This window comes from Heterodontus francisci, chromosome 9, assembly GCF_036365525.1.
Source record: "Heterodontus francisci isolate sHetFra1 chromosome 9, sHetFra1.hap1, whole genome shotgun sequence".
NCBI classification, from domain to species: Eukaryota; Metazoa; Chordata; class Chondrichthyes; order Heterodontiformes; family Heterodontidae; genus Heterodontus; species Heterodontus francisci.
This window is the reverse complement of record NC_090379.1, coordinates 49,970,863-49,987,650: the sequence shown is the minus strand read 5'-3', so window position 1 is coordinate 49,987,650 and position 16,788 is coordinate 49,970,863. Positions and strand designations below refer to the sequence as shown.

The 16,788-nt window shown below is 41.8% G+C and overlaps 1 protein-coding gene across 2 annotated transcripts in view; it reads right to left on the bottom strand.

Annotated features, from left to right (window-relative positions):
* The window catches only part of kif26ab (kinesin family member 26Ab), a 232,924-nt gene that overhangs the window by 28,975 nt on the left and 187,161 nt on the right, over positions 1–16,788 (bottom strand). Inside the window, exons 8-14 of one of the 2 annotated variants that reach the window (XM_068039024.1) lie at positions 14,587–14,849; positions 14,135–14,318; positions 13,719–13,878; positions 11,175–11,337; positions 7,484–10,988; positions 5,745–5,990; positions 3,921–5,541 (exon numbers count right to left, since the gene is read on the bottom strand). In XM_068039024.1, coding sequence (XP_067895125.1) covers positions 5,782–5,990; positions 7,484–10,988; positions 11,175–11,337; positions 13,719–13,878; positions 14,135–14,318; positions 14,587–14,849 — 4,484 coding nt within the window. In that variant the 3' untranslated portion in view covers positions 3,921–5,541; positions 5,745–5,781. Of the gene's footprint in view, positions 1–3,920; positions 5,542–5,744; positions 5,991–7,483; positions 10,989–11,174; positions 11,338–13,718; positions 13,879–14,134; positions 14,319–14,586; positions 14,850–16,788 lie in introns of those variants that run through there. The other variant, XM_068039023.1, reaches the window with a different exon arrangement.

The following is a 16,788-nucleotide window of genomic DNA, read 5'->3' as shown; positions in this document are numbered from 1 at the left end:
ATGGGGGTCCCAGCAGCAGGCCAGGCAGCAGGGGGACAACCCGCCTCGCCCCTCCGTCAGACCCCTGTAGCTATTTAACAGCAGACAGCCAATTAACTGCCTGCCACAGGGACACCATCCCTTTAAGGGATGAGCTCCTGCCTCCAGAGCCGCTGGCCAATTGGAGGCCACAGCCGGTACTGCAGTACTGAAGATTGAAGAAGTTCCCAGGAGAGTGGGGTCTGGGTCGCTGAGGCCTGCTGTCAGGGTGGAGGGTGTTTGGTGAGGGTTGGGATGGGTTTTCCAGGTTGGGGGTGGGGGGCGGTGATCACCACTGTGGGGGCTCGGATTGCCCCCAAAGAGGGGACAACCCCAACCCCTCTAGGAGGTCATCAGGCTTTACTTGTTTGCATCTCCCCGTGGCAGGTCCCTCCGCCTTCAGTAAAATTGAGGCAGAGGCAGGATGTGGCCCTTTCGTGGTCATTAATTGGCCACTTAAGGGCCTCAATTGACCTGGGGCGAGAAGGCCATCCTCACTTTCCCCGCCTCGGACAAAATGGCAGGGGTCCTGGGCAATGTTGGGAACAGTGCCCGCTGTCATGTTTTTTGCCTCCCGCCTCCAAGGGCAGAAGAAAATTCTGCCCATTGTTATGAAGGATAATGAACCCATTATGAGCTTCCTCATTACTCAGACACCCTGGGCTGGATTTCAAAAATGGCAGCCCGTTGCCACGATTCCAAGCGCAGCGGCTCATTTAAATAGCCAGGGAAAGCCGCCCCTCCGATCATGTGGAGGGGGCAGGCTGTCCGTCTTCGGCAATGGCATCAGCTGCCTGTGCGCAGTCGCTGATACCATTTTTTAAAGGGCTGTTAGCCCCACAAGCATAGTTAAATATTTAAAGATAGATTTAATTACATTAAAAAAAATACATTTCTTTTGCTCCTCTCCCACCCCCACAATAACAATTAAATTAATTATTTGCCCTTCCCCCCCCCACAAAAACACTTAACTTTACCATCTGACCTTCACCCCCCCCCCCCCACAAACTTTAAACTCCAACCCTTCCCACTATCACCTACACCCATGACATTTATTTGACCCTGTTCACCCCCCAACACTAATAAACTTACTTCCTCCCCCTTACCCACCAGTAATGTGCCTCGTTTCCCTGGACGGAGATCCGAAGGCATGGGAGTGCCGGCTGCTGGGCCTATGATCGCAGCGGGACATCAGGAGGTGACGTAGTTTATTTAAATTAATTATTTTAACTGATTTAAATATTCAAATTGTGATCCCGTCGCCCAGCAGCAGGGAGGTCGCCACAGTGCCTTGCCACCACAGGGAGGATCGGGCCTGGCCCTGCTGGTGTCAAGGTCCGTGGCAGGCCTCATCCAGGCTAATGTTCAGGCCGCCCCCCCCCCCTCCGAATTCCGACGCCAAAGCCTCCTTAAAATCCAGCCCCATTTCTTTTACTTTTAAAATTGTCCTCCTTGAAAAGTCGACTTATTGTCTTTTCCAACAACCACCCAATCTCGAACTTCCTTTTGTTCCTCAAGTTCTTGAATGTGTCGTCACCTCCCAGCTCCATGTCAAATTCACACAAAACTTCCTAGTTAAGCCCTTCAGCCTACCTTCCGCCCTGCGTCAGTACCAACAACTTGTTTAAACTCAGCTGATCGTATCCTATCCCACACTAAAGTCCCAATTTCACATTATTCCCGTCCGTGGTGACCTATATTGGCTCATTGACTCCTAAAAACAAAGTTCTAATTTTTGCCTTCAAACCCTTCTGTGATCTCACTCCACCCTATCTCTGAAACTCCTCTGACCCAATACCTCCTCCTGCAATTTTACCATTTAGTGCATCCTCCCTTCTTTCATCCCATCATTGGTGGCCAGGCTTGATAGCCTTGGTCCTAATTTCTGGAATTCCCTTTTAAAGCCCTCGTCTCTCCACTTATCTCTTAACCTTTAAAAATCTTCTCAAATCCCTCTTTAAGGGGGCACATCTCATAGCTCTCACACCATGGCTTGGTGTACATTACTTCCATTTCTTTCATCTCTTTCTTAAATCTCCCTCCCATATATAACAGTGCAATGTTTCCAACTGTCATTTAGCACAGAAGATATTTTTGTGTTTATTTATATGATGATGGTGCTGTGAGATTAAGTTCAGTTCACACAGGGTTAATTCACAGGAATTCTCAAATACAAGATTAGATTGAGATAATAAAAACTATCCAACCCATTTTAGAGATAACTGTACAGCAGGAGTCCCAGCAAAATGGGAATGTAGTTACCATAACTCTCACAGAAAGAGGGGAGGTGGCAGTTTATAGACTGGTAGTTTGATGAGTCAATCCTCAACAAAGATAGCTGGGGAGGCAGAGGTTAAGCTTTGGCTTCATCTCTGTGGGAAAGAAAAGGTTGTTTGGAGGTGTTTTGAGTTGGGGACAGTCACAGAGAAGGATGGCACAAGGAACTTTCAGATACAGGGCCAGGATGGTAGAGATTAGGTGAGATAACGGAAAACTTGGTTGATGAGTTGGGATTTACGAAGTTTTTTAAAAGAGAGGCAGAGGGGTTGAGGAAGGGAAATTCAGAGAGATGGACCCAAGAGGCTAAGGCTCTGCTGTCAATAATAGAATGAAGGGGGTGGGGGTGAGGGATGGCAGGGGGGAGGTAGTAGGGTGGGATATACAAAAGGCTAGAATCCAAGATACTGAATTTGTGGGGAGAAAATTAGGTAACAGGCTGGAGGAGATTGCAGAAATCAGGTGGTGCAAGGCCATGAAGGGAGTTAAAGAAAAGGCCAAGAACTGTAAATTGTGTTGTGGGACGGGAGCCAGTAAGTCAGAGAAAGAACTGCTGACTGAGTGGAATTTAATGTAAGGCACACGTATGTTGCAACATTTAGAAAAGTTGGAATTTATGGAAAGTGGAGGAAGGACAGCAGGGAGAGTGCTGGAGTAGTCAAGTCAGGACGTGATGAAGGTGGATGAGGATTTCAGCAACATGAATAAATCAATTTCCATCTGTTCCTACTTCCCCTCTAACCCCAGAGGTTGTCCAAGATCAGATTCAATGACAGACTGGTTGATTGTCAGTCATTTTCTTTGAGCATACAGCAGTGATAATGTACCTGGCAATAATTTTAACACCCACCTAAACCAGGTAATGTTTAGGCAGGCATAAAAGTATTGTTTAGCAGTGGTGAAGCAAATTCACATTTCAAGGTAGCACTTTAACAGGGCAGTTAAAACTTTAAGGATAATGGATGAAAAGTAGGAATTAAGCTAATTATTGGGGAATGGAATCAATTACCTTCAGCCAGGCAATTATTATGTGGTTGATTTACCTGGACAGTTTAGTCACACTCAACTAAGCCTTAATTTAACACCAGAGACTGAGATGAAATGTATTTCTAATTATGCAAAATATGGCAGTGTTAAAAACAAGCATCTCTGATATAATGATGTGTGAGCAGCCATCATTCATCCAAACAGATGATTGACAGGCATCTTTTTGATGCTCTATGGGGTGCAAATCTACTGTGAATATTACAATATTGCATTATTCTGAATGCATATCCACATCATATATGTAGATTGTGTTACTATGCTGTTACTACTGGCACGAAGTAGGACACCTTCCACACGAGTATCATAATGTTGTCAGGACCCTCAGAGAAACCGTACCAAATTGAATAAAACAATCGAGAAGCTGTCATAATTCGCTATCTGCTCAAGGATCCACGCTTTATGTGTTTATAAGACTAGCTTAGAGAAAGAATAAAAAGACAATGGAGACATTAAAAATAAAACACAAGAGGCAGAGCGGAGTAGAATAGGCCTACTTTATTGTAGAACTAGAAAAATATTACAAATGAATGTTATTACTTATTACAAAAGTAGAATACATTTAATAGTAGTTATCCTCATTACTATCTTTGATAGATTGTACAACTGGGTAGATGATATGGACACAACTAATATATTGTAAGTGCAATTTCTACCAGTACTTCATATTTCTGTGCAAAAATATTTTAACAACTAAAGCAATAGTTTTATCCCCATACCAAAAACAACTAGCACATGGCTTCTTGTTCATATTTTTGAATAAAATAAAAATAGCTGGTAAGCTTTTAGATGTGTCCATCGAAGGATGTTCCGCAATGTAAGCAGATGCTGGTCCCATGGAAAGTCTTTCAGTTTCCTCTAAAAATTTTAAGTGGCTACACCTCAGAGCAACATAGAGGAGGGTTGCTAATTTTACAGCAATAGATTAACTAGGGAACCCATCTACTCTGTTAACTCTGTCCAACCAAACTACACAATATTTTCCAGGTAAATCACAGCAATGTGCAGCTGGATGTTCTTAGATCACACACTAGCAAGGCTGTTGAAAATGGCCTGATTTAGTAGCTACATACAGTCGCCACCACTGCATCAACGCATGTTTAAATCAGGCAATCACCTAAACTGTCCAAAGACACTAACCAATTTACCATTTCCATTATAGTTAATTACAAAGTTGCCGCTGGCAACAGCTCCATGTAGTTCAGGCAGAAAAGGGTGCTGCTGAGTAGCTCGCACCTCGTTAAGTTCCAATTCCCTTATATACTTAATCACCTCTAACTGGTGTTGGGTTACTGCTTGCACTGTTCAGCACTGACTACAATAATAAACAAGTTCAATAAGTAAATAGCACCTCATTAAAATCCAATTACCTTGTTTACTTAATCCTCTCTAAGTAGTGTGGGGTTACAGCTTTAATAGTGATATGCTACAATCTTTATTCAATAATAATGTCACCCCTTCAAACTATCCAACACATATAGGGACAAACAGCCTTAACACCAACATGCCAATTATAAGTGGTGGGAAACTGTATTCCCTCTCCGCACTGCTCTAGGATGTCAGGTCATGAATTAATTTTGGTACCTGCCTCTTGTTCTTTACTTGGTCCCTATTGTTTGAGTGTAGAACATCTGAAAGTTTGAGGTGCCTCTAACCCAATCTCAGTGTTGGACCAAGCAATAGGGATGTGTCTTCCCACCATTCAATGGCAGATCATGGATATCTCTGGCCTGGATCTACAGTTTCCAAACTTTGCCTTCCCAGCAGGGAGTCTTGCCCACCAGGAGCGCATAGTGGGGATTCAGTCACAAATGGCACATGATTTTCAACTATTCTTTTAAATGGTTGGCAAATCATGCCTAGCATGTGCACGAATGTCCGATGTGCACTCCTGACGGGCAAGGTTCACAACTGGCATCCAAAGTTGGAGAATTGTTCCTATAATGTTTGCTGGCAGATAATGGGCTAGATTTACAACTTGCTGCTGGGGTGTAAAATTGTCACTGCCGATCAGCTCCCTCATAATAGCCACAACCCAACTTTCATTTTCATTGAGATACACCCGGGTGGCAAGTTGAAATTTTGTCCCAATGACTCCTTTTCACTAATGGATTCCTTGCTGTCTGGTGTCTCATCCATGCTCTCAGAAATGACAAATGCTTTTGCATTGAATGCCATATAAATGGAAGAACAGCAGCTCATCTGTGGAGACAAAAGGGACAATATACAAGCTATTAATTTTATGCAGATATGCTGTGGAACAGAAAGCAGACAGCTCAAAAACCAGCAAAGGGCAACTTCTTGCAAATTTAGAAGCAACATTAAAGATTGTTTTTGGTATTCTGCTTAAGTACAGTTGCACACACTGGTAGATTGCATAGGAAAAACATTAATTCTAAACTCACCAGATTATCCGGAACTCCAAGGTCGATGTTTTGCCCTCTAGAATGATTTTGAAGATTTTTGTGTCTCTTCCATTTCTTCAGTAGCATAGCACCTCAACAATGTTCTTTCAACCTTTGAACAATTTTTTTTCACAAGCCTTTTCAGGTCATTGATTCTTTTCTGACAAGGTTGCGGTGTTGCCAACTTTTCATTGGATGTTGGTACTGAAGTGAATGTTCCAAAGAAAGCATCTTGATGTTTGTAAACTATTGATGAGAATAATAACTCTCTTGGTGAAACATGGCCAATGCTGTCGCCTGCTGAACTCCACTTTGCATAATCATCACCAGCAGCTTATGTTACTTTTATTTGCATTCATTATTTAATATATTAATGAGGTTGTCAACTGGCTTCTGATTGGGTGTCTTAAGTTACTACTGGTAAACAAATTCAGATACTGATTTACAAGAATTGCTGCCTGTAAGCTTACAAAATAACTGTGGCTGTTATTATTACAACTATAGCACATCTGCTCTGAGAGGCCCTTTTGGAGACAGTTTTGGGATGAGCCGATACTTCCATCTGTCCCCACTGAAATAGCCCTGACCCAGGATCAGGGATATTTACATATTGTAGGCTGGCTCCCACAACATTTACAGCACTGATAGGTGCCTTGCTGCTACATAAATGGGTCTACAGTCTTGACTCAACATAGTAAAAAAAAAATCTATTGCTGCCACTCACTCACCAATTCTTCTCCAACTGATTCCCTTTGCAAAATTGTCCTTTTAAAATTTAAATGTGCCCTGAGGTCTTTAGCCATGCTGATTGGTAGAGATGCACAGGCATCCTTCACACCCACCTTCACCATGGTGCAAATAATGGGAAATCCATCACATGACGTATTTTCCTCATCTGTATTATGTCATAATATGCCCACGCAAATAGATGCAGCCGTATTATGCACCCACCCTCAATTTAATCACAACTTCTGATGGATTGCAAAAGGGTTAGGAACACAGAGTCACCCAGCAACGAACCGAGTTCCGAACCTGTCTACCCAGAGAACATGAATTTTCTACTTTCACAGCCCATAGATTTAGCACCTATTTATCTCCAAAATCAAAGATTTGAACTCATCCCAATTTGAGAAGATGGCAACTGCTGACTGTTGATTAGCCGGCTGAGACTCACTGTCAAGGTTTGCAGATAAATACTGAATACTTGGCAAGATAGAAGAGGGTGACGGGCACACTTGAAACTGTAACCCAGCAAGGAATCACTACCTTCTACAAAGGCTGTTGGGCATATGGATTAGGGTTTGGAAATAATAGGCAAGAAGGAAGAAAAAATCCTATGACAAATGAACATGGACAACTCAATTTCTAATGAATGGTGGTGCTAGCAATATGTTGATAGTCTTACTCAGTGGGAAGCTGAATAACTCACGCCAGCTCAATGATGATCTGAGGTTACTAATCAAGTAAATTACTAATCCAGACAACTGACAAAAAACAGGTCTTTAAAAAATGCACAGACGATGTACACACAATACACCTTCACATAATAGAGCTTCACCTTTCGTTGTTTTATATGTATATATCTCAAGGGCAATTAGGGATGGACAATAAATGCTGATCTTGCCAGTGATGCCCAAATAAGTGTTTAAAAGTCATCTTTCCTCAGAGATTTTTTTTTGAAATGCCCATTCTTGAAAATTTGAGCCAAATACTATAGTAAATACATGCATAAAGCTTACCTGCTGTCCGCTTTTTGGGGGACTTTGAACTTCTGTTGCGACCAGAAGAAGACATTCCACTTTCACTCATGGAGTCGTGCGCGGATGATGCACTCCCTGTAGCTTCACTGTCACGAATCATACTTTCATAGCCACTGCTTCCACCACTATGATAAAACAGAGCTGTTCTTCCCATGGCAGGAGGCAGCTCTCCACTAAGAACACTGCTGTTGTCACTACCATGCCCACTGCTGTAGCGTTGAGGTCGTCTTGGTGCAGTTATTTTGCTGTACGGAGAAGGCAAGACTGGTATCTGTGATATCTCATCACTGAGGTTGACCCCACTGTCATTCCCACTGTCAGAATCTGCGGATCCTCTCAAATGGCCCATTTTACTGGAGGAGGCCCCAGATGCTAGTTCAGAGACACGGCTGTTTGCTGCCCTGACTGCTTGCTTTGTTCCCATGATTGTTCCTTTGCCTGGTTTACAATTTGCTACCTGTGTTGAACGAGGTATTGTTTTTCCATTTGATGGTACACTGGAACTTCGACCCATTGGCTGGGTTAATGATTTAACAGATGTGCTTAACCCCTTTGCACCACTTGTAGAGAGGCTTCGGCATTTACTTCCTGACATCACTACCTTATTATTGGACGCATATTTGGTTTGATTAGATTTACCCGGCACAGGGACTACAGGAGTGGGTGGAGTAGACATTACTGGAGCTGACGGTGACACACCAAGCCTCGGTACTGCTCGGCCTGTTCTGCTGTTGTTGTTGGCAGGGTGGCCACTTTCCTTAGTCATGCTATGCTTGGATCCTACTGATGTAAGACTCTCACTTCTCTCAAGGGACATCGGACTTCCACAGCGATTGACAGCTTCAGGTTTAGGCATTCTGGATTTTGAATTTGAAATGTTTTTAACAGACAACTGATCAGACTTTATGTTTGTTGATCTGTTATTGTTACCTTCAACAATACAAGAAGCAACATTTAGTCTTCCATCTATTTCATCCTCTAATTTTGGTGGTGATACTTTAACTACCTCTGGACTGGTACATTGTTCGGCACCAATTTGTGGGGTAACTCTGTTTTTTTGTTCTAGACTAGATTTACGGACTGGGGGCGCTGGAGGTGTCCCATTGAGCCTCGGTAGCATGCTTGTTTTGGGCAACGATGTCTTCTTACATGCAGTTGATTTTAAGCTGCTTGTTACTGAAGCAAAATCTTGTTGGTCTTTGGGTATAGCTCCAGCATTAACACTGGTGTGCATTATTGGCATTGTAGCAACCATTGCATTTCCTTTTTTGACTTGTGATACCTTTGCTGGCGCATCATTTTTCCTTGTGTTCACACCAATGGCACTATTTACTCCATCAGATTTATTTGCCATTTCACATCCATACACAACTCTGTGTGTACAGGAAGCAGTTGTATGAGATTTGTTAAGCCTAGGAATAGTTCCAGTATTCTGTGATGATTTCATTTGCTGCTTTATTTGACTGCTAGTACCAGATTTGGGAGATGACTTCGCTGAAAGTGCTTGATCATCAGCTTTTGGTTCCAATTGGCTATTTGTGCGTCGTAACCAAGGATCCTCAAGCTCGTTTTCTAGCTGTTGTGTGTCTCCACAATCTACTGTGCTACCATTATGGCTCACAGATGAGGTAGGTTTTATTTTCCTGGGAAGACTAGAGTAGCAAATAGGATCTTCTTCAGAAATTACTGGGACATGACAATTAACTGTGGTGCTAGTTTTAGTTACTAATGAATTATTAGTGCCAGTCACAATTTTGCCAGAAACCACTTTGGATAAAGTTAAGGTGTTGGAACCTTTGTTGGTGTTGGCAGGAGGTCTACTTGAACTGGTACTTTCATTACCCAGTTCAGAACAACAAAATCTACTATCATTCAAGGTGCTTTTTTGAGCCTGTGTCAGTGGTGCAGTTATGTCTTGCAGCATGTCAGGTGAATCCAAGTTAAAAGGCCCCAGAGACTTCTCACCATAACTGTAGCAAGACTGCACAACAAAAGTGTCAGGGGGCTGTGCCCCATCACTTTCTAGGGCACAGATACTTACTTCACTGAGCCAGGAGCTGATTGATGAGCGTCTGCTACTGTTGCAAAAAGAATCACCTGTAAATGGCACAACAGTGTCCATATTTGCGCCAGCAGTAGTTGCTGGTGAGGTAAAAGCTTCAAAGTCATCATTGATGCTACTAATAATGCTGACAGGCCGTGAGCCTGAGGCCAGGGCCTGAAGTGAACAATCACTGTTAAAGCTAATAATGCTAGCAGGTCGGCCACTTTCCAAAATCCCTTCAAACGACAGTTCTTCCACCACAGTAAATACCAGTTCATCTTCTCCATTCAGTTCCACAGGCTGCTGCAAAGTCACAGTAGTGGTTAACATATCTCGGTCAATACAATCGCTCCGTAATGCTGACCTTAAGCGGTTTATATCTGATGCAGCAGATTGCTTATATTTGCTTCTGCAATGTGCAGCAGCAGCGCTTCCAATTACAATGGACTCCGGTTTATTTGTCACCTGATGGCTCATTCCTACTGGAGGAGTTCTGATCACACAACCACTGTTGAATTCTGAACAAACTATTTTCCTATCTTTAGTCTGGGGAGGTGGTGGTGCAGGGCTTGGCAAAGGCCTTCTATTGAAAAACATCTTTTCCCTCACGACAGGCACAGGTGTGGCTTGTGCCTGCTCTTGTGCTTTCGGGCTGTTGGATCTGGGCATGTTTGTGGAAGCTGTGATTGTCTCCTTGATTCCATCTATTCCAGTATTATCACTTAATTCCAATTTGCTTCCTTCAGCTTTGGTTTGCGGTTTCAAATGTTCGGTTGTTATAGAGTGAGAGGGGCTCTTCACTGGAGATCCACTTCGCTGCTGTACAGGAATCTGAGTATGTGAGCTCTGCCTTTTTTTAGGAGACACTGCTTCTATTGAAGAATGCTTTCCATGTATTTGTGGAGAAGATATCTTCTCTGATGCAATGGCAGATTGTGTCGTCTCATGTACTGTTATACATGGCACATTCTCCACATTTGTAGGGACTGGACTACTACTACATATGAAAAGTCCTTGCTCACAAGAAAATTTGATGGGCTCCTCACTTCCATCGATGCATTCTAATCTCTCTTGCAATTCAGCAAAAGTGTTGCATTTGAAATAGTCCCTTTCAGTCCTCTTGCCAACAATGGCAGTTTCCTTGCCTTTCTTGGGATCATACCTCTTGTTAAGAGAAGGGATTATGGGAACAAACTCTGGCGGTCCCTCATTATCTGTTAGTTCTCGGTCAGACAGTGCTGCACCGTTGGGACCAACATAAATAACTGTATCACATGATTGCTCACTGCTTGATGAATAATCTGGGTCACTCGGTATTCCTAGTATGGGAAGATTTGGATCAAGAGCTGTGGTTCTTGAGTGAAAGGGCCTTAAATGAGGTGGCCTTCGAATCCGGCCTTCTTCACAAGAACTCTCTCCTCCAGAAGAACTTGAGGCATACTAGTTCAAATAAAAAAGTATTTATTTTACAAAAAGGTAATTGAGACAAAAAATTTGACTTTTAAACTTTGCAATACTTGAAGGAAAGCAAGTTATTGTTATTTATAGTAACAGAATTACAAATGCTTTCTAGGCCCACATTTGAAACTAATAGCATTTGATATTCTACTTGGAGCAGATACTGACCTTGGACTTTTTCTTCCTCATACGATGAATTCGTGCTGCAAGCTGAATGCTCATAAGGGTTTCTGCATAGTTGGCAGGAGAATCAGAAATATGGGTGATCATGGTTGTTCTGCAGTTTATATTTCCCAGCGATTCTCTCAATAGCATAGTAAGCTTGCTATCTCTGTATTGTATAACAGAACAAATACACTCAGGTACAAAGAAAGTGATGGATTAAGCATTTTAAGTTGACGGTCTATTTTATACATCCACTGAAATAGAATTTTAACACTTTCAGGATTAGATAGGTTTTAATGCAGCATTTTATTTCAGGCGTAGAAGAACAGAATCCAGCAACATACAATTCTGTTGTTCAAAATCACTAAAGCAACCTGTTTCATAATTATTTCTCTCCAGGCATGAACATTAGCTTAGTTTTTTTAAACTGCAGATAATATGTCCTTGTCTGGAGAAGACTTTATGTGGCTTCAAACAAATGTAAGCACAGTAACTGTTACTGTGGATAATTACAGAACTCGTATTGAGCATAATTGCAAAGCCTTTCTTAAGAAGATAAACAGATGGTTTTATTGTTACCAAAAATGTAATAAAAATGTTCACTCACTGGCCTTGATTCTCCATTTGTGACCATTGGCGTTGAACTCAGAAAAATCAAGCAAAATGCCAACTGATTTGCATCCAAGTATGAAAAGCTATTTTTCCTTTGGCAACTCAATAAAGTTTAGTTTAAATTAAATTAAATTAAAAGAGATGCAGTAATACCATTTTGTTCCCATGCCATTTTTATTCATGAACATGTTGGCTTTGGCTTTTTCAATCAAATTGTTGATAGAAAGAATTTAGATTCCTGTCCTGATATTGAAGATAATTGTGTCAAACATTAGGCCAATTCTTGTTGGAGAGGGGCGTCTTGCAACATTGGCCGTTGGTTAGATTTTTTTCCTGCAACTTTCAGCTCGAAATTTTTTTGTACCGTAACTTGCAGGAAGTGCGAGTTGATATGGCATGGCAAGGGCAATGGGGCAACTGGGACCTTAGTGAATGGTGGGACCAACAGTGCATCTCCTTGACCAATAAGATTTAAGGATTGAGAAGAAAACAAAAGGAACAGAAAAGGAGGGTGAATTCTAGTCAAATCAGATACAGAAAGAGAAATAAGGGAAGAAAGATTGCATTAAGAAACAGAAAAAGAGACACAGAACAAAAGTAAGAAAAACATTTAAAAAGTTAAAATTTGAAATGTTTTAAATTTCTAAGAAGAATTTACTACAGCAGGAATAAGATTGAACAGTTTGAATTGTTCCCTTTCTATGTCAGAGAGGTTGATTGGCATTGCATTAACAATTATTTTGTTAAGAGTAATTAGGCACTTAATTACCAGACTTAACTTTCGTTTAATGGTTAAAATAATGCACAAAATCTTGCAAGTTCTTAAAAATAATGGGCAAGTTAAGCACAAGGTGCCATTTCTGTAAAGCAAGCAATGGAGTGGTGTAAATCAACCAGCAAGAGCTAGAGATTCACAACACAATCGAATCTCTTAATCCCCTGAAATTGCTGACCAATGTGCGCATTAATAACAACATGCATCAATGAAGTGCCATTATTTTTCTAGTAAGATTTGGCCCAGTGTGTCCCCTTGTGAGATCTGCTAATTGAACACAGTCCAAGGTTCAACCATAGTATTTCTGCAGTCCATGGCAAGAGTTGCACTAAACAGCTAATTGTTAAAAGTCTAAATTCTTCTCAGCTTACAATTTGCTAAGAAATAAACATATCTAATTGAAATGAATAGCATTGAATTCTGGCTAGTTTACAACCTTATGGTTAATGGCAAAAAGAAATAAAGTGCTGAAATGTGCCATTCCCTGATCTTTGCTTCTGGCCCTGTCAAAATTTGTGCGTCAGTAAGAGAGTGTGCAATTTGACATTGGTGACTGAGGTCCTGTCTGGGACACCAACAACTGCACGGTAGATGCTGGAAAATCCACTGTAAATGTGCTGGGGAAGAGCTGTTGAGCAGGGGACATTTTTGCTGCTCCTGAGATCCCCTGAAACTCATTTTAAAAAGAAAAATTTTAATGTTCTGAATCACCACCATTTGGTTGGCTGTCAGGTGCCCAGAGTCGCCAGTATCTCCAGCACCACCGCCCCTACCACCGCCCCCCTCCCCCCCCACACCCCATTCCACATACCCTGATGTCCTTGTAAGAAGTTGGTAGAGGCTCCACTCCATAAGACCATCCAGGAAACGTGGGTGTAAGGTTGGGACATGATTTAATTGGCACTGACCTAGTTCCTAGCGATTCTGGCAGAAGCCTGCCAAAGTTACAACGGAAGTCCATCGGAAGAGCTACAAATTTTAAGCCCTAACCTTTTTTTAAAAATGTGTGGGGGGCATTAGATCCTAAAATGCTAAGCCCTTTCTGACTTTGGAAATCCATATTTTATTTTAAAGCCATAGTCACTTATTTCTTCATAGCTGATAATCCTGTAAAAATATGCTTTACTTAGAGTTCACAATTTGTCATGCATGTTACTTACTTGTATGGAACATGTTTAGCACCATTGACTAATGCCAAAATGACATTGCCTAGAGCTGAAAGTGACAGACAGAGGCCACCACCACCATCCCGGCTCTTGCTTAAAACCTTTTCACAGCTCCCCAGATCAACCAGGTGCAAACGACTACGCCCTCCTGACACTGCAAAAACATGGCAAGATGTACAAAGCCACTTAGAGATTCTGAATTTATGCAACTAACTGACATAATGAATGCAACAATACCAGTGTCTATATTAAATATTAATGACAGGCAAAATGTGGAGTTTTCTGAGAGGTCAGGTAGTAATCATCACCTATTAGTAGTAAATTTGTTAATATACCATTATCTGTGGCATCCATATTAGCAGAATACCTTTATTTTACAAATTAGAATTTGGCATTTAGAGTGAACGTACTTCCCCCTTTGCCGCTCTTTTCCATTCGATATTGGTAAATGTGAAGGGTAAAGAGCATATGGGAGTTTCTTCTCTCCTCCTCATCACAATCTGGCTTACTGGTCCTTCTGGAGGCTATTGCCGCATCAAGGAAGTAGGCGGCTTTCTCTGCCGTAGGGGCTCTCAGTTCACTTTGATTCTGAAGCTGAATATAAGAGAAATATATTACTAATTGGAAGAGGATTGCATTTCTGCTGAACAGATTAGCTCTCTGGGGGCAATTAGTAACAAAATATGTATACCAAGGGAGCAAAGATAAACAAAAAGTAAAGCCAAAAGAGTGGCAGTGACATTTTAAATATAACTAGAACGTTTCAAACATCCTTCAATGCACAATGGAAATTGTGCAGTGTGTTGAGAAAAAATATCAAAATGCTTGAAAATAGAATAACGATATACTATAATAAAAATACCTGAGTTCCACAGATTGGATCCTCTCTGAGGTAGACACCAGGAGACTGGCCATCCTGGAGGCTGCCAGTGGCCACATCAGATAACAAATCCCTAAGGTTTTCATCCTTGCCCCAGATCTCCACAGCAGATACCCTGACCGAGAATCGAGTGCCAGTTTTCTCCTTGCGTTCATTTATTAGCTTAAAAAGCCAGGATATTGCACAGGGAATAACACCAAGATTTTGCATTGAATTATCCTTTCCAATCATAGTATATGTTTTTCCTGGAAATGAAATGTAAGTTTGAATGTTAGGCAGCTTTAGTTTCTTTAGTGGTTTAGATAAATACAGATTAGGCACATTTAGACTTTCTTTCTCAAATGCAACATTTTGAGGATCAGGCCCCATTACTGCCACTGGACAGTGGTCACCAAACAGGTGAGTGCAGCCCACCACCTTTTAGATGTCACAATATCAGTCATCCTGGAAGCAAAACCGGCTGGCAGCAAGGTAGATCCAGGGGGATGTTTGGACAGTGGGGATCCCAGAGTGGCAGCGGTCCACATGATTTACGTGGACCCCAGAGAAGCACTTCTGCTCTTCTTGTCCACACAAAAAATAATTTTAAACTTACAGTGCCTGGTCCTCATCGGCTGTACTGCCGGGTAAAACCCTGGCAAGCACAACACATGCTCCTTTCTGCAGCCTCCCAAAAATACGTACGTCAGAGGGCCCAAATATGCATCTTAACTGAAACAGGCTTACAGCCCCACATGGATACATCAGTTTCAGGATGGTAATGGCCAGATTGGAAGTAGAAATGGGACAGTATGCTTTTTTCCATGATTTCTGTGGAGCTACCATCAGATTTCTGTGCAGGATAGTTAGTAAAAATCTTCCCGTGTCTTAATTATCAGTATCCAATCTCAATAGTAGAAATACAGGGGGGTTTGTGTTGTGCTTCCCTGTTTGCCCATTCATTAACCATCTAAGTATTGTGTGTCTGAATACTTGGCTACAGATTTGATTTAACAAATGTCATAAGGTCAAAGACACTGCTCTTAATTCTTGTATATTAATGTGCCACTGTGATTGTTAGCAAGATCATGTGTCCTACGCCCATCTGTTCTCCAAGTGTGCTCGCTAGCTATAAAAGGAAGTTGCTTATTATGTGTTGAGGGTGGAGGCCAGTGGGATGCCTGTCAGAACACTGACTAAGCTACTCTGCAGTGAGGCTTTCAGCAAAAGAAACTCCACCTTGTAGGGCAGCATTCTGGAGGTCACTGGCCAGGAGATACTTATGAAGAATCTGAATTTGATACAGATAGTTCTAGCAATCCTAACAGCCAGAGGTGAGGATCAATACTTTATGAGCCGGCCTTAAAGACACCAGTTGTTTTTGACTGTTCTGGAAATATGGCAGAGACCCAATCCTGCAATCTGGGATTTTACCAACAATGATATTCTGAATATGCTCCAATTGGTATTGCTAGAAGGCTCATTTAATGGAACTATTTGCAGGAAAACCTCTCAACTCTTTCCTCAGAGTGTGTCTCATGAGCTGATCAATATGAGTACAGATGTAGCATTTTTACGTGCAAGTTTTCAGTTGCCACTGTCAAACATTGGTAACTGACCAGACACCTGAAGCTGCACCAAAGGCAGAACCTAAACTAGTAGAAGGTACCTGAGGAATTTCATATGACATGCTTAGATATCTTCATGAAAATAAATATCATCACAGTAACTTGCATTTACATAGCACCTTTAACATAGGAAGTCATCCCAAGGTGCTTCACAGGAGCGTAATAAGACCAAAATTGACACTGAGCCAAAGGAGATTTTAGGACAGGTGATTAAATGCTTGGCCTAAGAGGTAGGTTTTAAGGAATGCCTTAAAAGAGGAGAGAGAAGTGGAGCAACAGAGAGGTTTAGGGAGTGAATTCCAGATTTTAGGGCCTGAACAACTAAGGTTCAGCCGCCAATAGTGGGATGAAGGGGGTGATAGATACACTAAAGTCCAGAGTTCAACTTTCTCCCCAAATGAGGCACTGGGAATTTCTGTCATAATTTGTGTGTGGTAGGCGGGTTAGAACAGCTGCTGTCTGTCCCATGGGGCAATGGCAGGATAATCCAGGTTGGGGCAAGGAGAAAGAAAGAAGACTTGTATTTATATAGCATGGCTACAAGACATCCCAAAGCACTGTACACTTAATGAAGTGC